Source organism: Rhinatrema bivittatum, chromosome 3, assembly GCF_901001135.1.
Source record: "Rhinatrema bivittatum chromosome 3, aRhiBiv1.1, whole genome shotgun sequence".
In the NCBI taxonomy this organism is placed as follows: domain Eukaryota; kingdom Metazoa; phylum Chordata; class Amphibia; order Gymnophiona; family Rhinatrematidae; genus Rhinatrema; species Rhinatrema bivittatum.
In genome coordinates, this window is record NC_042617.1 from 50,084,056 (window position 1) to 50,108,814 (window position 24,759).

The window sequence follows — 24,759 nt, forward strand, 5'->3', positions numbered from 1 at the left end:
TACCCCTTATACAGTAAGGGGTAATAGCGCGTGGAAAATGTGCGGCCAACCCCCCCCCCCCCCCCCCCGAAACTAATAGTGCCCGCAACATGCAAATGCATGTTGATGGGCCTATTAGTCATTCCCGTGCGATACAGAAAGTAAAATGTGCAGCCAAGCTGCACATTTTACTCTCAGAAATTAACACCTGCCCAAATGGGCCAAACATTAAAAGTTGCGGGAGAGCCAGCGAGCGCACAGGCCAGTGTCCTGGGCACGCGATTCAGTATCGGCCCGTATGCAAATGAGGGCCCATGGTAAAAGGAGGCGCTAGGGACACTAGTGCGTCCCTTGCGCCTCCTTTTTGACAGAAACGGCAGCTGTCAGCGGGTTTGACAACCGACACTCGATTTTACCGGTGTCGGTTCTCGAACCCACTGACAGCCACAGGTTCAGAAAACAGACGCTGGCAAAATTGAGAGTCCGTCTTCCAACCCGCGGGCTACGGGCAGATTTTAACATTTTTTTATTTTTTATTTAAATTTTTGGGGCCTCTGACTTAATATCGCTATGATACGCTGTGAGGTGGTGCAGCTACGGTTTATTGCAAGGGTTTTCTTAGTCTTGCAGTGATGCTGGTGCCAAGCCTGTTGGAGAATTAAATCCCAGGAGTGCAGAATCTGGGAGCCATGTTGGTCTTGGCTCCTTTGTGGATTGCGATAGCTTCGCCAATACCCACCCTCATCTGCTGTGTTGCATCCTGTGTCCTTTATGTTCCCTTTTATGGCTGCTCCTTTGCCCTCCTCATCCTTTGTCACTACAACTGTTCCCTTTCTGCCCCCTTCGTTCTCATTCTTTTTTCTTTTTTTTTAAAGCTGCAGTACTAGCAAAATTAATTTTTATATAAAAACAAAAAATTAAATTGGTGAAAGACCCCGCTGTCCATATTCAAAAAGTTTGTCCGGCTAAGTTTGGGACTTAAGCCGAACAAAGCAGGGGATTTGAAAATCCCATCATGCCGACAGGTTCCAATTTATCCAGACAAGTTTCATCTGGATAAACTGGGGACAGCTCTGGGGCAGAGTTAATTTAAGTGGCTAAGTCTGGTCATGCTAGAGAGCAGCACTAAGGTTAGCCGGATAAGTTCATTCAGCTAGCTAGGACTTCATCTGGCTCTATTCAGCGGAGCGCTGAATTGGCAGCACTCTGCTGAACATTTGACAATTTATTCGGCTAACTTTAGCTGGATCCCTTGTCCGCTTTCCATGCTGCTGAATTTTGGCCTCCCTGTTTTCATGTGCTTCATATTTGGTTGCTCTGGAGAGATTGGCATGGAGCACCTTACCATTACCTTACCATTCTAAGATGGAAAGCGTGCATGTAAAAGATACCCCCCCCCCCCCCCCCCCCCGGGAATGCTTCTGACAAGTATGCATGAAAGTGTGTGCCACCTTGCTTCTGCACGTAATTTTATGCCTATAGCCCCCCCCCCCCCCCCCGTAAAAAACCACGTTCTGAAAATTACCTCCAAAATGTAGAAATAAACCCTATTGGGGTTGGAAAGGAAGCCCAAAGCGTAGTGCAGTTTAGAAACCTTTGGGCTGATACGTGCTGGCTGTGTTGAAAGTCTGTTTCTTCTCCCTGGGAGGAGGAGGGGGGAGGGGGGACGGCAGCCCTCATGTCCTAATCCTCTCACCCTGATGAACACGGATGATTGTCGCTCTGAAACACAAGCTTCTTTAATTGCAGGCTGTTTTGAATCCGTGAAATCATCTGCTGAAGCCTTGAGACTGCCAACAAATAAAAACAAACCGGAGAACGCACTCTGTGGCAAGCACTAAAAGGATTTTGATCGACTCTTTGGTTTCAGACTTTTAGAAAGAGAACAATGCTATGGCCAAAAAGAGAACACTTGTAGCCTGGTGCTACTCTTTACACAAAAGAGCCATTGAAATTCTGTTCGTGGTTGGCTCAGCAGTGCCTTGCTGGGCCAATACAACCCGGAGTGGTGGGCTACTGAATTCTAGGCATTTCTTGCTTTGCACTTTAATCATTTTTCTGTGTAGCAAGATATACTCTTTCATGGGGAAAAAAAAATTAGTTATTGCTAGAGTAAACAGCTAGTTTCCCTCAAACGTGCATGGTTGTTCACACCTCACTTACAATGGTCACACCTCATCCCTCCCCTCCCTCTCTACTCTCCTTCCTCACCCTGACCGCTCTCCCAGCTGAGAAGATTAGAGCTGCAGGTTGGGGAAGGCTGGTGGCAGCATGGGATGGTTTAAGAATTCTTGCTTCACTGTGCCCACCTTTGCCCCCGTGGATATAGAGGAGAGTAGAGACAACCTGGGAGAGTAGGATAAGCCAATTGAAGGAGGGTGGGAGAGAAGGATCCAGAGGGGGAAAAAAAAAGAGATAATAGGAAGGAAAGAAGGCAAGAGAGAGGAATCATCTGGAAAGGGAGCGCTGAAGATACTGAAATTGTTAATCTTCAGCCTAATGCAGGAGACTGAAGCTATGTGAGAGAGCTTGGGCAGTCTTTCATTATTTTGTGGCAACAGGCAGGCCGGGCTGCAGGAATGCATCCCAGTCTGCTGCCCTGGGCAGAAAGGTAGACAGCGGAGGTTGGACTGCGAACAGTGATGGCCATGAGGAACAGGCAGATGCTGTCTGGCTGCTGACAGATAAAGGGGGCAAGCAGGGACAGTATCAGCCGAAAGACTTTCAAGGCAGTCTGGCGGCTTCCTCAACCTGCTGTCTAGTTGGCGTTCTTCCAAGATTAGCTCTGCCTTCATTTCTTTGCGTGTTATCTTTTTCTTTTGGCCTCAGGTTATTTTTGTGTCGGCTCCTTTCAGTTCTGTGATGGGTGGTGCTGGAGAGCCACGTTGATTGATTTCTAAGCCTTAAGTTGGATATCTCCGAGTGCAAGAAAAAAAGGGGAGCAATATTCAAAAGATTTTAGGCAAGCAAAAGGCGTGTCTGCTCCCGCAGAGCACTTTTTGAAAATTTCACAACCCCCTTTGAAATGTGGGTCAAAGTATGCAGGCTCTTCCACAACGCCCATACTCTACCTGTTTGAAAAAGGGGGGCAGAGTCTGGGTTGGGGGGTAGTGAAGGTACTGCCTAAGGTGCTAAAGACCTGCACTAGAGAGGAGCCTATGGCCCGCTTGCCCTAGGGCTGGGCTCCAGTACTGCTCCAAAGGGGATTTACCATGAAATCCTGCTTCTCCCACACCCCCTCCAATCTCCAGAGGTCCCTTCTCCACCCCTGATCTCTGAGGGACGATCCCTCCCCCCCCCCCCCCCCCCCCCCCCCAGTTTTGCAGCCCTGCTGTTACGCTCTCCATCCACGGCAATCCTGCGGTGTGGCCCTCATACATTGCGCAGCCCGCAAGGCCCAGTTCTGCTTTCATGGCAGCGGTAGGCCGCCTGCTCCGACCGTGGACCTCCATCAGTGCCTCTGTCTCTGCATCTCGTCCCGGGCCCTCCAGCTGGGACGCCCTCGCCAGCACCTCGGGCCTTGCATCGCGTCCCGGGCCCTACAGCCGGGACGCCTCCGTCAGCCGAGCCAGCAGCGCGGCGCCTCCCTCTAGGCATGCACGTGCGCCACGCTGAGATCTTTAAAGGGCCCGCGGCGGAAACCAGGCCGCGGACCCCAGATGTTGATGTCATGTCCTGCTCAGTATAAATTCCATGGTTTTCTCTGAAGACTTTGCCTTTGCAACAGGTCTCCTTGGTTTACCTGTCCTTGGTTCCAAGTGCTCGTTTCCTAGTCGTGTCTTCATTCCTGTTCCAGTGTCTCCGGTTCCCAGTTCCTGTGTTCGTGTGTCTCCTCGCATTGACTGACTTCTGATTCGCTTTGACTACGCTGCCTTCTCCAAGCCTGACCTCTGCCTGCCTGACCACGTTGCCTCTCTCCAAGCCTGACCTCTGCCTGCCTGACTACGCTGCCTTCTCCAAGCCTGACCTCTGCCTGCCTGACCACGTTGCCTCTCTCCAAGCCTGACCTTCACCTGTCTGACCATGTTGCCTCTCTCCAAGCCTGACCTTCACCTGCCTGACTGCGTTTGCCTTCTCCGTGCCTTGACCATTGCTACGCCTGACTACGCTTGCCCTCTCTGTACCTTGACCATTGCTAGGCCTGACCACGCCTGCCTTCTCCATGCCCAGACCAATGCTACGTATGACCTTGCTATAGACTCTGATACATTCCGAGTTCCACGTTGCCTGCTACAGCTTCCTTTGATTGCCAGCCTCAGATCAAGTTCTTCAGTGACTCTTTGGACTCTATCCTTGGGACGTGGACTCCTAGGGCTTTGGCCTCTCTCTGCTCAAGCACCCTCAGTCTGTTCCAGTTCCTCGGTGCTTGGGTTTCCGTTTCGCAACCCATCCTGGATAGAGCTACACTATCTGCTGGCTGCTGTCTCTGGGCTGAACTATCTACTAGCATTGTTCTATCTCGAGGTCTCCCTAAGTCCTGCCAGCCCCAGCACCCAAAGGCTCAACCCGAAGGGAACGTGGGCTGGTATAGGTGAAGCTTCAGTGGCCTCTAGCTTCAGCCCACTCCACCTGCTGACGGTGGGGACATGTGGGCCCTTGCCTACGGGTTGCGCCAACTCTGCCTCAGCCCAAGAATCCACCTCCAACGCAACACCTGCCTGTGGGTGCCTAAATCTTAAATCTGTCCTTGGATGATGAGTTGTAGTGGTGCGGCTTCCCTTTTTGTCATGACTTTGTTAAATAAGCAGGATCGCTTGGTTCTTAAACCAAATGTGTACAAAGATCTCATGAATATTTGTTGTGGATTTCCTAACAGCCAGACTTGTCCGGGTACACACTGAGTTTCAGAAGTACAGGAGGTAATTTCCAAAGGAGTCCAGCATGTAAAAGTGGCCTATATTGTAGCAATTTTCAAAAGCCCATTTACACATGCAAAATCTTTTTGTAAATTCACTCCAGCATGTCCTTATGGAAAACCAATGAAGATGATGAGGAAAATGGACTTGGATAGGGAGCAATATCTTAACAGCAACGATGCTTCCATAGCTGGCAGCCGGCATATATCCTTAGCAGTGTGGACTGGAGTTACCAAGTAGAGGGATGGTCCCATTCTTTATCTGTCCTCATTCATAAGTCCTCAGATCTGTTTTACCTTCTTTACAGATGTGTATAATGTGAAACATCTGTAAAGAAGGTAACGTGTGCACAGTTATACTATGGTCAGGCGTTCCTCCTCCCCCCTTTATTTTCTAATTGTATTTTTCTGAAGCCATGTCGGCTTTTCGTACTTCAGATGTAGCAGGGCTGTGCTAATAACGTGCTTCCGGCAGCACTTGGCTTGGCAGCGGCCATGTTTACTTTGATGTGTACTGGGGAGTGACTAAGTAGGGAGAATTTTCAAGAACTGTAATCACTTAATTTGCCTAAAATGCAGAATAGAAGGGACATGTCATCCAGTCCTTTTGCTTTAACTGACTGAATATTAAAAAAAAATAAAAATTGGACGGCAGTGTTTCTTCACAGTACTGTGTGCTCTTTAGATAACTGAAAAAATATCCCCATGATTGAGGAGTAAGGTATGAGCAAAAAAAAAAAAAATCCAAGTCAAAACAAAAACCGCGCCTGGGGGTTTTCTTTGAAATTTGCCTTGTGCGAAACTAACGTGCAGACTTTCCAGCTGGGCGGGCTTCGGAGGATTTCCCTCAGACCCCGGAGAATCTCGGTCTGAAGTCTTTTAGCGGGAAGTGCGGATACGAGTGTTTTAAACTATTACTTCCGGCTTCCAAACACATGTAACATTATGAAACAGCACCATACAACCACTGGTGGGGGCCGATGCAAAAAGAAGCGCCTTGAAAGCAGGCACTCGTACCGGGCGCCCGCCTTCCTAATGCGCACGCAGCCACAGCTTCTGGGCGCCTGATGCAGTATTTACATGAGAGGCTGCGTATAAAAAAGGACCCGCGAGGGGAGAATTGCGCATCCCTGGCGCTCAAACGCATCGGGTGCCCACAGCTCCAACAGGCGCTCAGTACGAGCGTCCGTTTTTATTCCGCTGCTTCTGGCCGATTTTGCCGAAGTTGCTGAAGACGCCCAAAACGAAGCGCCCCTTGCTATGGGCATCTAAACCGTGCGTCCAGAAGAATTTTATTTATTTTATTTTTTTTAAATCAAGCCAATACACATTTATTTTTCAACACCACAAGCAGTAAATTTAAGTGTCACAATGTTACTAAGTAGGAGGAGACACAAAGGACCATATTTATTTTATTTCTTATGAGCCCTTGACTTGCGAATTGACTTTTTTCTCTATCTCCGGGGCTGGAGTTAAATTTGCCGTATTAAAAAAAAAAAAAAAAAGCGTGTGTTAGGCGCCCAGTGATTTTTCTGCCTCTGGGGGGTAACAGCTAATAGCCTCATTACCTGGAATTTACGTGTGATGGGCGCGTGTTTAAGACGCACTAATTTTCTTATCGCATGGGGCGCTAGTCTAGCGCATCCGACCGCAGGTAAACCTGTGCGCGCTACACTGGGCGCACTCTATTGCATGGGCCCCATTGAAGGGAACATGCTGCCATAGTCAGCCTTCGGGTTGGCGGTGTTAAAAGCACACCAGCTTTATAAAGCGTACTCTAAACTGCCAGTGAAAGCCATCTGATGGCATTTTGCAAAGTAGAAAACTGAGTGAGGAGGGGGGTGAAGATGTGCAGGGTGTCTTACTAACGTGAATTATAGTGGGGAATTCCAGCTTCCAAAGGTATGAGAAACTGAAGCTGCTGTTAGAACAGGTTTTTTTTTTTTTAAAGGCAGAAAACAAAACATCCCTCAGGCAAGGCATCCTTTAGAAGAAAACTGCAGCAGCGTTTTATAAACAAACAGGTGTGGGTTTGTTCAAAGGCTTGTTCTGTGTAGCCTTTAGGGAATACTTTCATGAATGTGACCTGCATTGGTTGTATTGTGATAGATGTACATGCATAAAAGAAATAAAAAGCTTGCTGGCACATACTGACTGGGCTAGATCTAAGGTTTTGGAACAGATGGAGACTGCCTTCAGAAATAATATTTACATCATAAAATGCCGAGTGCTAGCATTTTCACTTAAAGCAGCAGGACCTACCTTTAAATCTGGGACACGCAACTTAGTCACCCGCCAAGAAGAATTTCAAGAGCCATATTGGGGTAGATTTTATAAATTTGCGCTCACGCATCTTTTGTTCGCACGATTTCAATAGATACGCGCGTAGCCGCGCATATCTATTAAAATCCGGGGCTGGCGCGCGCAAGGCTGCCCAAAATCGGCAGCCTGCGTGCGCCGAGCTGCACAGCCTGCCTCCGTTCCCTCCGAGGCCGCTCCGAAATCAGAGCGGCCTCGGAGGGAACTTTCCTTCCACCCCCCTGAACCTACCCCTCCCTTCCCCTACCTAACTAAGCCCCCTACCTTTGTTGAACAAGTTACGCCTGCTCGAGGCAGGCGTAACTTTGCGTGCGCCGGGCCGGCTGCCGCGCGCCATATTCCGGTCCGGGGGCTGGTCCAGAGGCTGCGGCCTGGGCCTTTGCGCACGCCGGAAGCCTATGCAAGATAGGCTCAGCGCGTGCAGGGGGGGTTTGGGGTAAGATTTTTGGGGGTTACGTGCGTAACTTACCCGCGTAACCCTCTGAAAATCTACCCCATTATGCGTAAAGGGGTGCGGTCAGCCCAGCTGTGAAACCTGTGAGCAGTAGCATGCATCATCGAGGGTCCAACTTTCGCCAATGTCCATTTGCACACCTTAAACGCAGAGGGCATTGCTGGGTACTTAAAAGGCTAAAAGGCATGGGCCCTTGATACTTGATGCCATGCGATCTCCCCTTGAGATCTGTATAATTATATGCAACAATAATCGACCTCCCAACCCCTCACCCCAGGAACGGTCCCGTAAGAATGCAGGACCCTGCTGTTACTGAGACTCTGCTGGCCTTAAGGGGGCAGCTTCAGAAACCGGCAGCAGCCAAACTGGAAGAGCTAAGGGGGAAACGCAATGCTGGTTGATTCTTGCCCGATCAGCGATTGTGCTGTCAAGTTTCTTATGAAGGGGCTTGCACCAGTTCTGTTCTTATTTTAACCCGCCACCATCTCTCTCCATATAACAAAACATACATTGAACATAGAATATAGAACACTGAAAATTACATTCCAGTCATGGGATTCTAGCCAAATTCTGAAAACATTTACTTAATTATCTAAATATATTGTACAGGAGCTTTTGAAACCACAGAGGTCCCTTCCTCTGCTGTCATGTCAGAGACATTATTAACATCTGAAGAAGGGACCTATGTAGTCTCAATAACTTATGATGATCACTGACTGCATTACATCTTTCAGTCACAATAATGAAAATAAGATGTTTTGTTTTCTTCCTTTGTCATCTGGGTGGGATTTCTTTTGATCTCTGTCTGTCTTTCCTGATGTCCTTATCTGTCTTCTCCTAAGTCCTTTTCCAGGCTCTCCTTTCCATTTTACATTTTTCTTTCTCTCCTATCTTCATCATTTCCTTCCTCTCCATCTGTTTTCCCTTATTTCTTCTCTGCTGTAAATTTCTTCCTTACATCAGCATTTCACTCTGTCTTCTCCTACCTGGATCTTATCCCTCATTCTCTCTCACTTCTATCCTTCATCTCTTACCCTCTAGTTCTCCCTCTTCCAACACTTCCCCAACTATCTCCTCTTTGCTTCTCTCACCCTCCATCAGTATCCTGTTTTCTGTCTTCTTTCTCAACCATTTCATTTTACTCACCTCCTCTCACATTCTCCCATATCCTCCAGTTTCTATCCTTCATCCCATCTGTCATCCTCACTCTAACTCCCTTACCCTCAGTTATCTCCCTCATATCTCTTCCCATTACTCTCTGACTGTCTCGCCCAGTCATCCCTTCTTCTCCCAAATTCTCTCTGTCATACATGTTCCCCCATCACTCCTTACAGTTCTTATTCCTCCCATCATCCCTCTTTTTAAACCCTTCCTCCTCTCAGTCTCTGAATCTGGCTCTTTCTCACCTCCCCAGCCCCAGTCCCACTTCTGGATATTTCTCACCTTCCTCCACCTCCATGCTCAAGATTGCCTCTTTCCATCTCCCCAGTTGAATTCCCAAGTCCTGGGATCACAGTGAGGGAAGAGGAGTAGCCTAGTGGTTAGAGCAGTGGGCTACGAACCAGATGGCCAGGGTTCAAGTCCTGCTGTCGCTCCTTGTGACCTTGGGCAAGTCACTTTACCCTCCATTGCCTCAGGTACAAACTTAGATTGTAAGTTCTCTGGGGATAGGGAAATACCTACAGTACTTGAATGTAAACCAATGTGATATCTCAGATCAAATGTCAGTATATAAAAATAAATAAAAATCACAGGCTGTGGCTGTGTCTGCATCTGGTCCAGTTTGTCCCTTTCAGCTAAAACAAGAGGACAGGGTGGGAGGGATTGAGACTAGGACACAGCAGAACGGAAAACAAACTGCTCTGCTCCTAATTTCTCCTCACATACTCCCTGAAGTATCTGCTCAGTGTTGCCCACTCCCCTGCAGAGAAGAAAACTTATTGCTCTGCTTTCTTTTCCCGCTCCTCTCTTCATGTTCCCCGCAGAGACATCAACAGAGCACCTGTCTGAAACTGGTGGCACTAGCAGATAGATTTGAGGCATGAGCCCTGTGTGCCCACGGCTAGCAACACCTCTGCATTCAGAGCCCCTGATTTGCGCTGTGGTTCAGTACGTTCTGGCTAATCCTGTGCAGAGAGCTAGTTGTCTCGCCAGAAGTGACCTGGGCATGCTCCAGTGAGCAAGGGAAGAGTTGCAGACTCTGGTGAAAGAGTGAGGAAAGGTCCCAGCATAAAAGAGTGGCCCAATGTCCCTTAGCCAGCGACCTGATGTTCATGGGGAGGTAAGAGAACCCCACCTGTGTGGACTCGCCAACTAGGAGGAGCATTACGATTCAGCTCCTAAGAGTAGGGCCCTCCCAGGAAAGAAGAAAAGGATTTCCTTGCTATTACTGGCATTGGTAGCATGGAATAGACTTGGTTTTTGGGTACTTGCCAGGTTCTTATGGCCTGGATTGGCCACTGTTGGAGACAGGATGCTGGGCTTGATGGACCCTTGGTCTGACCCAGTATGGCCTGTTCTTATGTTCTTAAGGAGGTAGGGTCCAACCTGCCATCCAGTAGTGTCCCCATGATTTTCCTTGAAGTAGTGTTGGTGCAGACAGGAGTTTCCTTGTTAAAACTTTATTTTGCAGCTTCATCGCTCCTGCCCAGAAGTTTTAGAATCAAACTCATTACACCTGTGAAGCTCAAGTTGTGCGGGTAAATTCATGCACAATAAAGCAGGCAATTTGGAACCACACCTGCTGTGTAGTGCACTATTATTTGGAGTCGCGCCTCTCCCCCCTCCCCCCGAGATCCACTTCTACAACTTGCAGGCTAAAGTCTGGAAAAAAAAAAAACCCCGAGCCATATGAGGCTACTCCCAAGTAAAGGGGCTACACGTTGATAATTCAATTAAAAAAAACCAAAACAAACCTACCACAAATAAAAGTAAATCTTTCATTCACTCACCTCCTGCTTAGATCAATAAGAGTTACTGGGCAATGCTGGCTCTGAGGTCTTGGCAAGCTGCCAATAGGAAATGTAAATCCCGACAGGGAAAGGACGTTTGCAGGGGAATGTGATTGTTGGGGAGAACGGGGGTAGAGGAGAAGCGTCCTCTTAATTAAAAAAAATAAAAAAGTAACTTGGAAGCTGGCCTGGGCTGGGGAGGGAAACTAAATTCCCAGAAATAGAGGAAGGCTCATATATATTGCCACCCAGCTGCGTTCTGACGTTCTCTGCCTCCTGGCCTCGGGGGTTTTTTTTTCAGCGCGAGCTCAGGTTGGTTCTCTGCTGTGCCGGCATTGATTGGGTGGTGGTGGTGGCGGCAGTAGAGAGCCACACTGAGGGATCTTAAAAGAGTCAAATGCGACTTCGGAGCCTTGTTTTGTGCATCGGTGGGCAGAGGAATAAAAGGAGTGGATGGATGGAAGGAAGCGACCCCTGAGGTTTTTTTTTTCTTTCTGATTTTACTTTAATTTCTGGAGGGAGAAGAGATAACCAGTCCCGCCTCCTTGAGCGTAAGTAAATCGGCATGTGCTGTGCTGTGCTGTGCTGATGATTTCTCAGAAACCTATCCTGGCGTGATCCTGATATATTCAACGTGTCAGCAAAGTGTGACCGTCTGAGGAGTGACCTGAAGGCGACGGATGTGTTATATATATATATAATTTCAATATTTTTGGAGAGAGAAAGCATATCTAAGAGTAGGACCGAGAGACGGAAGGCAACAGGAAAAAGACAAAGTATTTTTGTATTTGATTATTGCTGTTACTTAAATGTGTGTGTAAAAATGGTTTCCCAATAAATAACTTTCAGACGCCCAGGGGTCTTAAACGCTTTTGGATGGAAGGGGAAGACGACTTGGGGCCGATTGGCTCCTTTAAGACTAGGCCCTGGGGGCACTGGGATGAACGTTAGTGTCCTGATGCCCCCGGGGGAAGTTAGTTGCTGCGAACTAAACATTAAATAACATGGCTTGCAATTTTTCTGGCAAACCGTGTTGTTTGATTTGCATTGTTTCAGGTATTTCTCCTAGGACAGCAGGATGTTAGTCCTCACATATGGGTGACATCATCAGATGGAGCCTCGCATGGAAAACGCCTCTCCCCACAATCTCAAGGTGAGCGTCTTCTGCTCCCTGATTCCGGGGAAGGACCGTCCGGCCTGCGACAGGTTCTCCCTTCACTGGGGACAAGGGCTCATGTATGTGTACCTCCCTATTCCGCTTCTCTCGAGGACTCTGATGAAGCTGCAAGAGGAAGGGGGGCCATGATCCTGTTGGCACCCTCCTGACCAAGACAGGTGTGGTTCCTTCTGTGCCAAGACCTGTCCATGAGCGCACCGGTTCCGCTGGGGATGGCTCCCGACCTTCTATCGCAGAACCAGGGTACCCTGCACCACCCGAACCTCCGGGCCCTAGCCCTCATGGTGTGGATGTTGAGCACATGATCCTCCAGCTCTTGCAGCTCTTGGACGGGGTCTCCAGGTTGTTGATTGAATCCCGGAAACCTTCCACTCTGAGGTCTTACAGCTCAAAGTGGAAGTGTTTCTCCACCTGGTGTGGGGGCCATGGATTGGACCCTTTCTCCTGCCTGCTCCCCTGCCTACTAGATTATCTGTGGCACCTGTCCAAGTCTGGCCTCCAGACCAGCTCAGTCCGAGTACACCTCAGCGCCTACCACCAGGCGGTTGCTGGGGTGCCCATTTCAGTCCAGCTGCTGATCGGGCATTTCATGTGGGGCCTGGTTCAACTGAAGCCCCCGCTTCATCCACCGGCAACTCCATGGGATCTCAACGTTGTTCTGGCGAGGCTCTTGCGACACCCATTTGAGCCTATCAAATCCTGTGAAAGTTATGTTCCTGGTGGTGATCACTTCCACTCGCAGGGTCAGGCTATGGCGGCGTCAGTGGCCCATCTGCGTGCGGTCCCTGTCACCGAAATCTCCACACACATTCACGGCTCACTATTGTCTCGACGGGGATAGTCGCCAGCACAGCGCTTTTGGCCACTCTGTTCTCCGCAATCTATTCCAGTCTTGAACCCAACGTTTTCATCGTGCTCTCTGTGGGGCCAGACTGTCCCTGTTGCTCCCACAGTGACGCAGTTGTGTTGTGCCCGTTGGCGCCTGGTTTGGCTACTGTGGGTGCTTCTGATCACAGGGGGCAGTCTGGAGCTCTGTAATCACCCACATGCGAGGACTACCATCCTGCTTGTCCTAGGAGAAAGCACTGTTGCTTACCTGTAACAGGTGTTCTCCTAGGACAGCAGGATGTTAGTCCTCAGGAATCCTGCCAGCCTCCCCACGATGTTGGGTCCACATTCGGTTTATTGTGTATTTTTTTGCTCGTATTTTGCTATTTTAAGAGACTGAAGGGGGACCTTGCGTGGACGCGCGGATAGCAGCAGGCTGGGCATGCTCAATTTGCCAGTCAAAGTTTCTAGAAACAAAAGTTTTCTGTGCCGGGCTCCATCTGATGATGTCACTCACATGTGAGGACCAAGATCCTGCTGTCCTAGGAGAACACCTGTTATAGGTAAGCAACTGCGCTTTGTGAGCTGATTAGCATGCATTTACATGCTAATCAGCTCATTTAAATGTGTGGTGCCGGAGCCAGAATACATGGTAAATGGGCCAACACTGCTTAGTGAACGAGCCCCTTAGATTGTAAACCCTCTGGGAACAGGGAAATACCTACAGTATCTGAATGTAATCTGCTTTGAAGTCTTAAAAGAATATAAATGAAAAATTAAACTAACATATTTATACTTTTTAATATTGATATTTGCTGCCAATTACACCAGCATACCAATCTTTAGAAGTCATCTGCTTCACACAATTGTGTGAAATTTGAAAATAAATTCAAATATGAGAATTAAATCAGCTGATTGCCTACTGTTTTCATGATATTTAAATTTTTACATTTTAAGTCTGTCAATTGTGTAGATAGTACATTTTTAATCATAAATTGTAAACTTAGGTCTTTTTTTGAATATGGTTGCATAATATTACAGCTGTCCTGTTTATGTAGCATTTTAAAAATTAAATAGCATTTACTCTGAAACAAAAAGGCCAAAACCTATAATATACATATGTGTATATATTATATATATATATGTGTGTGTGTGTGTGTGTGTGTATATATATATATATATATATATATATATATATATATATATATATATATATATATACTATATATATGTGTGTGTGTGTATGTATATATACACACGTGCCACACACACACACATACGTACCACACACACACACACACATACGTACCACACACACACACAAGTATAGTTTAGTTCTTATTCAGTGGTTACTTACTCAGCTCTTCTTGGCTTGTTGCTTATATTCATTAAATAGAACATCTCTTGTTACTAGCAATAGTGTACAAGCATTGGTGGGCTCCATTTGACCTGATACCATTTTTCTATTGCTGCAATGCCCTGGTGAAGTTGCTCGCAATGCTTGTTACTCATTGCTCTGTAGTGTGGTGGACATTGTATAATTTCTAGAGCTGATTCAGGGCAATTTGTTCAAACTGAGTTATGATTGCATCATCCATAACTTCTAGGAATAACATAATGCAATTCATATCATGTATGATGTAATACGAGTTTCAGATTGCATCATTCATTGTTGTGCCCAAAAAGCAAGTACAGTCGTAGATATGTTCATAAATTCAGTCAAAGCTGTATATTAGTCCTTTAAGGTTTAATCTGAAATCCTTTCCCTTCTTAACTCACTTACTCTTCAGAATTCCCATGTCAAAGGTTGTATACACTGAGCCACTAGCATATCTTGAAAACTAAAGCCAATCAATAATTTTAAGCTTTATATTCGGTTTGGTGACCCAGATTTATTAAAGTTTGATTGCATTTATTTTGGAAGCATTTTGGCTGTAGACCAGTGTTGTTGATTATTTGGATATTGCAATGTACCTTGAACACTGGAGTGGATAAGGCATGTCATAAGCATGTGAAGGTAATTTTAGAAGAATTTTATACCTTTCAAAGTAACTGCCATGACGCAAATTTCATTAAATCAGGAATTTAGAAAGGGAAAAACCTCCCCCCCACTGATGTAAGACATGACACAAGTCTACTTAAACCATTCATGGACACTGTTAGGCTTTTGCAAAATGTGGTAAGAATGACAGATGGTCTTGTAACAGTTGGGTTATAGTAACTTTGTGCACAAGTTGTTTTGTTGCCCTTGACTAGCTCTCTGAATTAAGGTTGATTATTAAGTTTTCCTTGTAAGGATTTCAAAACCATTTACCTTAAGCAAGGCTAACTGTTGAACTATTACCTTTTTGTTTTTCAGCTGATTTGGGGGACTATAATCATGAAAGTCAGGATTTCATCCGCGAATATGTATTACTTCCAGTGGTGAGTTATTTTATTTTTTGCCCCCGACCCCCCACTTCATTTCTGGGTGCAATATGAGTTTGTTCAATTTCTCAGTAATCTGATAAAAATGGAACGGTTTCTGGTGCCAGAAGCACGGTCTGCACTCAACAGCGCCTCAGACATTCGGCATGCATGCTGTCAGCTAGACTGTCTCTCTTGTACGTCTGCTCAGTAATGGGGGTTTGTGGTTATTTGACCGGACGCAAGCCATGAGAGGAATACTTATGGAATATGCACTTCGAACGCACATTACCCCGTTTCTAAAAGACCTTTATCGGCTGCCTGCGGAAAGGCGTATAAAATGATTGCCATGATGATGATGAAAAATAATGAGATTGCTCCTTGGATTGGCGCTGTCCTGTGGACGAATGTTCCTGATTGTGCATTGCGCTCAGCTGAGAGAAAGTTTCGGGCGCCACAATCATAGAGATTTGTTCATTTAGTGGCCTTGCGTGATCGCGCATTTTCAGAGGTTGGATGCGCTTTTTGGAACAACTTTGTGCGATGGCTGATCCAGTAATGTTCAAAAAAAGCCTAGAAACTTTCTTATTTAAGACTGCATTTGCCAAAAGTTAGATTTCCATTTCCCTGGCATCTGCTTTCAGGGGAGATATGTGTTCATATACCTGTGGAATTTTATGCAACCATGTCTCTTATGTTTGCATGTCCACTGAGTAGTTTTTATGTCATGTTTTAAACACTTTTATTATTTTATGCTAACTTTAAGTGTTTTTATGATTATGTATGTAAGAGTGTGATCCACCTTGGTCCTGTGGAACATGCTGAATATACATTTTGGTAAATAAACATGTGAAAGGGAGGAGAAAATGAGTCATTTAGATAAATGGCCAATATAATAGCTTCAAGGGGTGACCTGGAGCACAGGTTCTCAACCCAGTCCTCAGGACACGCTCAGCCAGTCAGGCTTTCAGTTTATCAATCATAAATATGCATGAGATAGATCCGCATCCAGTGGAGGTGGTGCATGTTCATGATTGGAGATAGCCTGAAAACCTGACCCTGCTGAGTGTATCCCGAGGACTGGGCTAAGAACATAAGAAATTGCCATGCTGGGTAGGGGCAAGGGTTCATCAAGCCCAGCATCCTGTTTCCAACAGAGGCCAAACCAGGTCACAAGAACCTGGCAATTACCCAAACACCAAGAACATCCCATGCTACTGATGCAATTAATATCAGTGGGTATTAACTAAGTAAACTTGATTAATAGCAGTTAATGGACTTCTCCACCAAGAACTTATCCAAACCTTTTTTAAACCCAGCTACACTAACTGCACTAATCACATCCTCTGGCAACAAATTCAAGATCTTAATTGTGCGTTGAGTGAAAAAGAATTTTCTCCAATTAGTCTTAAATGTGCTACTTGCTAACTTCATGGAATGCCCCCTAGTCTTTCTCCAAAAGTGTGAATAACTGATTCACATCTACTAGTTCAAGACCTCTCATGATCTTAAAGACCTCTATCATATCCCCCCTTAGCTGACTCTTCTCCAAGCTGAACAGCCCTAACCACTGACCCAGAGCAGTGACAGCACCAAATAGCAAATGAACCAATACTGTCATGGTCTCTGAAAAAAGACTGAATTTCCACCAGGGCCGGAGAGAGCAGGAATTAGGCCCATGCCAGCTAAGAAAAGCAGGCCCCTATGTAAGGTTCTGATGTGATACTTAATAAGAGAAATCATTTTCTAAATTTCCCAAATAATTTGTATTTATTTAAGAAGGCTTTACGAACTTTTTTGTTAGCAAATTCTTCAATTACAATTGAAATTTTTATTTATACATGTTAGAAATAGTTATATTTAGCTTTTTATTTTTTTAAATTTTGCCCAACAAAAGTAGGCCCCCTTGAACATTGTAGGCCCTAGCCAAATGGCCATGCTGGCACCCCCTCTCTCCTGGAGTGATCTCCACAGTTCATGAAACATTGCTCCCAACTCAGTCTAAATTTTGCACAGAAGTTTATAAGTATTTATTTTTAAATGTATTTATAATGTCCTTGGACTGTAAGTGCTTTTTCTGTGAAGACAATGAAGTTACCAGAATTTTAGTAATGGCACGCTACAGCTGTTCTATGCTAGACAGAAGACAGGAAGCATGCACCGTGCTTTCGGAAATGGATAAGAGTTAGTGCTCTAACTCCTTTTATCTCCGTGTTCTCGATTCCCCGTGTCTTTGCCCCTGCAAGGCCTCCGTTTTCCTGTCTTGTTTCCATTTGCGAACATCATGTGCTGGCTCTAGTATTGTCCTTGTTTTCTTTGCGGCATTAAGCTGACCTCGTCTGCAGGTCCTGCCCTGTAGTAACACGTAGCAGAGAGGAGGAGGGTGCAGTATTGAAAGTGTCGCTCTTTCATTTTCTCTTGTGGTTTTTTATTCTACCTTTTCTCTTCTTCATTGCTTTTTGCTTCACTCCCTGCCTGCTAGGTTAAAAGAATAACCCGGATCCAAAGCTGCCGTCCAGTTCGTCATGCCACCCAGCTCGTTCAGAGCTGAACCAAGGAATGTCCCTAAACTCCATCGTGACTTCACAGATATTGCTGGAGACTCGGGTGTGCACGTGTTGGGTTTTCGAGCACTCCCAATAACAGAGTTCCCGTACAATGATTAGTGCAATTAATGGCCGTGCTAGTGGAGGGGACTCCTGAAATTCCCTACTAGAACGCATGTCCTATTTACGTTTGTATGGTATGTTCCATTTTTAAGAGCTCCTCCTTGAATGTGTGTGCTGTACTGGACTGCGTCTGTGAGGGGATATATAGACCCCCTAAGTGTTCTAGAGAATTCAGAAGCAGGGCCAGGAGTGAGAGCAGCTGCAGGCTCAGGTGCAGGAGTCTGTCAGCTTCCTCCAAAGGAAGTGATAATTCCCTTGTACAGGTCCTTGGTGAGGCCTCACCGGGAGTACTGTGTTCAGTTCTGGAGACCATATCTCAAAACGGACAGAGACAGGATGGAGGCGGTCCAGAGAAGGGCAACCAAAATGGTGGGGGGTCTCTATCAAATGACTTACGAGGAGAGGGTGAAGGACCTAAATATGTATACCCTGGAGGAGAGGAGGTGCAGGGGGGATATGATACAGGCCTTTAGATACCCGAAAGGTTTTAATGGTGCACAATTGACAAACCTTTTCTGTTGAAAAGAAATCAGTAGAACTAGGGGTCACGTAATGAAACTCCAGGGAGGACGACTCAGAACCAACGTCAGGAAATATTTCTTCACGGAGAGGGTGGTGGATGCCTGAAATGCCCTTCTGGAGGAAGACAAAAAACAGTGAAAGATTTCAAAGGGGCACGGGATAAAGATTGTGAATCCCTAAAGGCTAGAGGATGGGAATGAAGAAAAGAGTGCATGGGGGTAACTTGCTAATGTGGCGGTTATTACCCTTAACCAATAAACCTTCATACCGTTGATGCAACTCCATTATTGCTCTCAGCCTTTATGTCAGGGGTAGAAGAGGAAAAGGGGAATTAGATTCAGACTGCAGCCAACAAGGACATTGAATTTTACGGTCTGGGGAAACAAATAAGCATGGGGGTAACTTGCTGATATGGCTGTTACTACCTTTTAACCAATAAGCCTGATAATTTGGATGCAACTCCAACATTGCTTTCTGCTTCAATGGCAAGAGGTAACGGGGAATTGGACTCAGACAGCAACCAACAAGGGTCCTGACTTTGATGGTCTAGGAAACTGATAAGCATGGGGGTGACATGTATGGCATGGCAGATGCTACCATAATCTTGCTGGGCAGACTGGATGAACCATTTAGTCCTTTTCTGTTGTCACTTCACTTTGCTTTCCACTTCTAAAAGGTGTAGGAGCTCTCAGAAAACCCTGCCACAATGCAGTAAGGAAAGCCTGACCAACTGCGGACATGAGAATGAAGACTACAGATTTGTCACCATGTAAATGCAGTGTTTGAGAAATAAAGTCTTTGCTGTAACAGAATGATTTGGAGCGCCTCTCCGAGTATGGAGAATACTTTTGCAGGTCCAAGTTACTGCACCCTACTGGCCTTGAAGTGAAGCTTCCACCCTGCTGGGGGGGAAAACCCCCACACCCAGTGCCCCCGGTATAGTGAAGGCAGAAGTGGGGGAAGTTACACTGGAGATCTGAAGAGTACGTGATTGTACTATGCTATATCATCGCAAAGCATTTGGGAGAGAAAAACTAAACAGAAGGAGACTAATGGTTTAACCATTTTTAAACAATTTGGAAACACTATAAATGGCTCTTTTTGGTGTTCAACTAACTTGCACATCAAACCTTGTCTATGATGTGGTGGTGATTTCACACACAACCATACGCCACAGGATTCAAAGCAGGCAGGCTTAAATGCCTATCCTGAAGCAACTGGTGACAGATTACAGGATAGGCAGATGGATTGTTGAATATAAAGTATCGAATAGTTTTAAAAGGTATAAAATTACACAGTTCACATTCCACCATGTGCAAGAAGAAGTTCAGGATACTGGCAACCCGTGGGTATTTCAGAGGGATGGGTGGAGAGGGAGAATGCAAAACCATTGAACAGTGCTAGAAGCGCTTCATGCTGTTAGGTGGTTGGTGGCCGCTCTCCACTCTGATACATGGTGGAGGAGTGAATAAACGATTATTCCCATGTCCTATTTTTGCCTCTTTATATCTGTACACCCCAGACAGCATGGCTGGGCGATACAGAATCCCTTGGGGTTGGCAGAAGTTGCCACAGTGGTAGCAGACTTTTCTCACCAGGGATTGTATGTGTTGCCTCCACGGTGCAGCTAACCCAGCCTCTCTCTTTTATGCTGTGGCCTAAGCCATGGGAGCAGCCTAATGACTGCATTTGTACATCCTTTTTGGACTGTTCATGTATTTTATCAGCCTTTGTGTGTGGATCCTGCATTCTTCACTATTGCTACTGCAATAAAAATGAACCATTGTGCGCGCCAGTGTGCGGAATCAGCTTGGTGGGGTTGACCACCATCTGAACTGTTGTGCTCAGCACGGTCAAATGTGAGCAGCAGTCACTTGAGCACTAGAGGTTCGGGACAGTGGCGAGAACACTTAAGATCTGCTGTTCCTTCAGTGTTGACAGAGACAACGTTTGAGCGGCGAGAGCAGCTTTCAGGTGTGCGGCTGCACACGGACACATGCGCTGTCGGGATTTTTTTCCTCAGCACGGTACTACTTCTGCTTTCTTCTGCAATGGAAGCATACACGTTACCAAGGCCCCACACTGTAGAATCGAGCAGTCCAGTCCAACGCAATGCACACAGACTGAAGGCTTCAGCACTTCTTTCTTGCTTGGGTTCACTTTGTGGTTGTGCAGTGGAATTTTCTTTGGTTGCTTTGAAATTCACCATCCAGAATTATTCTGTTTACCTTTGCATAAGTTTGTCCAAACCCATGCCTGCTATGTGTGGGTTTGTAGGTTAACAGAATGTGCTTTGATTTTTATAAATGCCAGTGAAGCGTGCACTTAGACAGCACCAGCAAATATTTTTTGTTTCGCTTGAATTCACTTCAGGGAGGGCACTGTTGAACTCCCTTTTATGAGTAAGGTCACCCCTTAAAATGTGAGCAACTTGTAATTTCTCTTTGTAGCTTTTGATAAATCTGAATATCTGGGAAGTCAAGCAGCAGACCGGAAATAATTATAAATAGCAGATAAGACAGTGAGGCAGATATTCAAAGCAAGGCTGAGCTCCTAAATTCAGGCCCCTGTTAGGTTCCTTAGAGGTGAATTTTAAAAGCACGATATGCGTATTAATGAGGGTATGTGCGAAGACGTCGGCCTTGCGCGCACTGACCGGATTTAAAAAGCCGCCGAGATATGTGCATATCTCCTGCAACGTGCACATCGCTAATGTTTTCAAAAAGGGGTGTGGTCTGGGCAAGGCATAAGCTTTTTGGGGCATGAACTTAAGATGTGCATGTAAATACTGATGCAATCTGGCCCCCTACTTCTGCTATGGATGCTGTGAGGGTTAACATTTAAAGAAAACTAGCCAGATCTGAGGGGTTTTAAGGATATGGGGTAACTAGGGAGAGTGAAGGCTATCAAAACAGGGGGTTGGAGGAGCTGTCTTTTAACTGAGTGAACTGGGGACAAACTGGTAAAACCCGGACTGGTGTCGGTATGTACCCTTTTTAAAATTCCCCAATTTTCACAGTAGAAGCTCACTTAAACATTGGTGCACATGGCCAGGCTATTTTATAATACGCGCCCGTATGTTATAAAATGATCACATACCTTGGCAAGGGCTGATGTATGTGCGCATTCGCGCTGGTTTGAAAGTAACTGTCCCCGTTAGGGACCTGTTTTCAGCCGAACTTAGGAGCTCTTCAGCTAAAGGTTCACAAGAATTTAGGGAGCTAAAATATTAGGAAAAATACTTTTAGGCAAATTGGGGGAGGGCAACCTTCAGACAGGCTGATTTTATGTGGAGAAAGCGCAGTTTTCCCACCAAAATGGCTTGGAAAATTGCCCTCCTGATGTATCACCGGCTGAAGAGAGCGAGGCATGAGACTGGAAGCTGGGGGGAGGGTGGGGGAGCCACACAGTAGTGAACTGAAGCTCCTTGTTTTCCAGATATGGCTTTAAGGCCTAAAATATTAGGGGTAGATTTTCAGAGCCCTGCTCGCCTAAATCCGCCCAAAACCGGGCGGATTTACGCGAGCAGGGCCCTGCGCGCCGGTGAGCCTATTTTACATAGGCTCACCGGCGCGCGCACAACCCCGGGACTCGCGTAAGTCCCGGGGTTTTCGGAGTGGGCGTGTCGGGAGGCGTGTCGGGGGCGGGGCCGGATTGCGCGGCGTTTCGGGGGCGTGCCGGCAGCGTTTTGGGGGCGGGTACGGGGGTGTGGCTACGCCCCGGGGCGGTCCGGGGGCGTGGCCTCGCCCTCCGTACCCGCCCCCAGGTCGCGGCCCGGCGCGCAGGGGTCCCGCTCGCGCGCGGGGATTTACGCCTCCCTCTGGGAGGCGTAAATCCCCCGACAAAGGTAGGATCGGGGTTTAGACAGGGCCGGGCGGGTGGGTTAGGTAGGGGAAGGGAGGGGAAGGTGAGGGGAGGGCAAAGGAAAGTTCCCTTCTAGGCCGCTCCGATTTCGGAGCGGCCTAGAAGGGAACGGGGGTAGGCTGCGCGGCTCGGCGCGCGCAGGCTATACGAAATCGATAGCCTTGCGCGCGCCGATCCAGGATTTTAGCCGATACGCGCGACTATGCGCGTATCTACTAAAATCCAGCGTACTTTTGTTTGCGCCTGGAGCGCAAACAAAAGTAGGCTGTTCGCGCTCGTTTGAAAATCTACCCCTTAGGCTCCTAGATTTAGGCCTACTATTGATTTTCCTAGATTTAGATTCCTAAATTAGGTATCTAGTTCTGACAATCAAAGCTAACCTCTAAACTTTGTCTCCCCACCCTAACTCTGCCCCTGTAGTTACCCCATTTTTAGGCTCCTAAACTTAGGGACTCATCCATAGAAAATTTTCCAAAAGGCCAATTTAAGAGCCTAACTCCAAAGGCTGGAAGCCTAAACCCTTTGAAAATTGGCCCCAATATGGCCAGTTTCTTGTGTGTGCCTGCTCCAGCTATGCATCCTTTTTCAGTTTCCCTTCTTGTCTGCATTGGCCAGGAATCAGTTGGAACAGGTGAAAAATTGCCAGCATCATCCATTCATTCATTCGTCCTTGTAAGCCACGTGAAACGAATGGCAGGTTTTATCCGAGTGACAATGATGTCCTCCATGCCGTGAAGCAGCAGTTTTCAAAGTGACAGTTTGACCTCAAAGCCCGCGGGTATTTTTTTTTTTGTTCCCGCACAGATCTTGCACCAAATTTCAAAATGGAAGGTAGATGCGCATTTCCCCTCTGCACCTGGCTTCACGCGCGGGTAGATTTCCCATGGAAAGTAACACGTGTAGATTGGAAAATAAAAATCTGTGCTTGCTATCTTCCTATCCCGTGGGTCCCTGAATGGACTTTTAGGCAAATTGGGTGAGGGAAGCCTTCAGACAGGCCGGTTTAATGTGGATAAAGCGCAATTTTCCCACCAAGATGGCTTTGAAAATTGCCCTACTGAAGAGAGCAAGGCGTGACCCTGGAAGCTGGGGGGGAGGGGGGCGGGAGGGGGGCAGAAAGCCACACAGTAATGAACTGAAGCTCCTTGTTTTCCAGATATGGCTTTAAGGCCTGAGTTACTAAGCTTTCGCCCCCCCCCCCTCCCCCCATAGGCTCAGAACAGGTGAAAGAGCCTCCGCAGCTCAGGGATGTGCTCTTTCCCACGGGCACCTGCGAGGTTTATCTCGGCTCCAGCATGTGGTCTGTTTCTCGTGTGCCCTCTCCTCCGCAGAGGGGTTCCCTTTCCGTAGTGTAAGGGCTCTTGTTTCTGTATTTCCAGGACTGGACTCAGGACGAAGCGCTTCCGGAGGAGCTGACTCAGAAAGTAATGCTGGAGCACAAAAACCACAGGTAAATGACAACCCCTGGCCTTTTTTTTTTTCCTTCTACGTTTGCACAAAACAAAATGCGTTGACTTGCTCTCTTTCCGTCCCTTGGATGTGGAGCAGGAAACCTGTCGCATGCCTTGGGGATTCTGACACTTTTTACTGGCTCAACCAAGGAAGGTTTCTGGTTTTGATTTTCTCTGGAAGCAGATCAGCTTGTATGTGAGCTTTCGGGGCCTCAGTCTGCCCTCTCGAGTCCCCCAGAGTTCATGCTCAGGAGGACCTGTTTATATTTCTTTAGCCAAAGATATCACCAGCCCACTCCCCTCCCCCACCCCCAACCATCTAATCTTTTCCTGGTATTTCTGTAGCCACAAGCATTGCGGACCAGTTTTGGTTTTTTTATGAAAAACTGTTTTGTTTTGTTTTTCTGAAGATCTGATCATTTTGCTCCCCTCCCCCATGTGTGTTGCATTTGCCAGTATAGTGTTGACCACTTTCCCTGTTCCTTTTTTTTGTTTTTTCTTTGGCTGCCAGATCCAATCAGTTCCCGATACAGTCTTTGGGACCCCCCCCCCTCCCCCACAACCAGTCTGGTTTTCAGGCTGTCTCTAATGCGTGAGGTACATTTCCATGCAGCAACCTGGTTCCCAAACCCCAGTGTATGTAACTGTAATCTCATGAGTTACCCACTGCGAACTATGGAGCGTGCGGATTATACATTAAATAAATAAATTTTCACGAAGGACATCCTGAAAACCAGACTGGCTGAACGGGTCCTGAGGACTGGTTTGAGATGAGAACCCTCAGTCTTATCGCTTCCCACTGTTTTTCTCTCGGGGCAGCCCCAGGCCTGCGCCCCTCTCTCAGTAAAGAAGCATTCCCTCTGCGCCTCTCGCCTGCCGTGAGCTTCTTTCTCTAACTCTGGGCACGCGCTGCCGTTGACACCGTAAAGTACGGACCTAAGAAGAAAGTACTGAAGCTGCTGCTCGGGTGCCTTGCCGTATCTCTCGGTCAGAGGCAGTGCTGGCATGTCGCTGTCGCCCGTCGCATTTCTCACTGAGGCGCAGGGAACGCCTCGGCTGCCGGCGGCGGCGACTCCGGACCCTCCCAACATTCCACGAGCCCTTGGGTCTCTAACCCAGGCTGCTGAGCGCTTTCTCTTTTGTGTTTTTGTGTCCTAGGGGAATGCCAGCAGCAGACGCAGAGCTCCTGTACATCAAAGAAGTGGAGCAGCTGGAAGGCTATGGGCAGGAAAGCTTCCCTGTGAAGGTAGAGTGCTCTGCTAACCTTTTGGTTCCCGGAATTAT

At 47.1% G+C, this 24,759-nt stretch overlaps 1 protein-coding gene across 3 annotated transcripts in view; it reads left to right on the top strand.

Annotated features, from left to right (window-relative positions):
- PTPN14 (protein tyrosine phosphatase non-receptor type 14) overlaps positions 1–24,759 on the top strand; it is a 277,012-nt gene that overhangs the window by 182,412 nt on the left and 69,841 nt on the right. For all 3 annotated transcript variants that reach the window (XM_029593207.1, XM_029593208.1, XM_029593209.1), the window contains 3 exons: positions 14,923–14,987; positions 23,404–23,474; positions 24,634–24,721. In XM_029593207.1, coding sequence (XP_029449067.1) covers positions 14,923–14,987; positions 23,404–23,474; positions 24,634–24,721 — 224 coding nt within the window. The remainder of the gene's footprint in view (positions 1–14,922; positions 14,988–23,403; positions 23,475–24,633; positions 24,722–24,759) is intronic.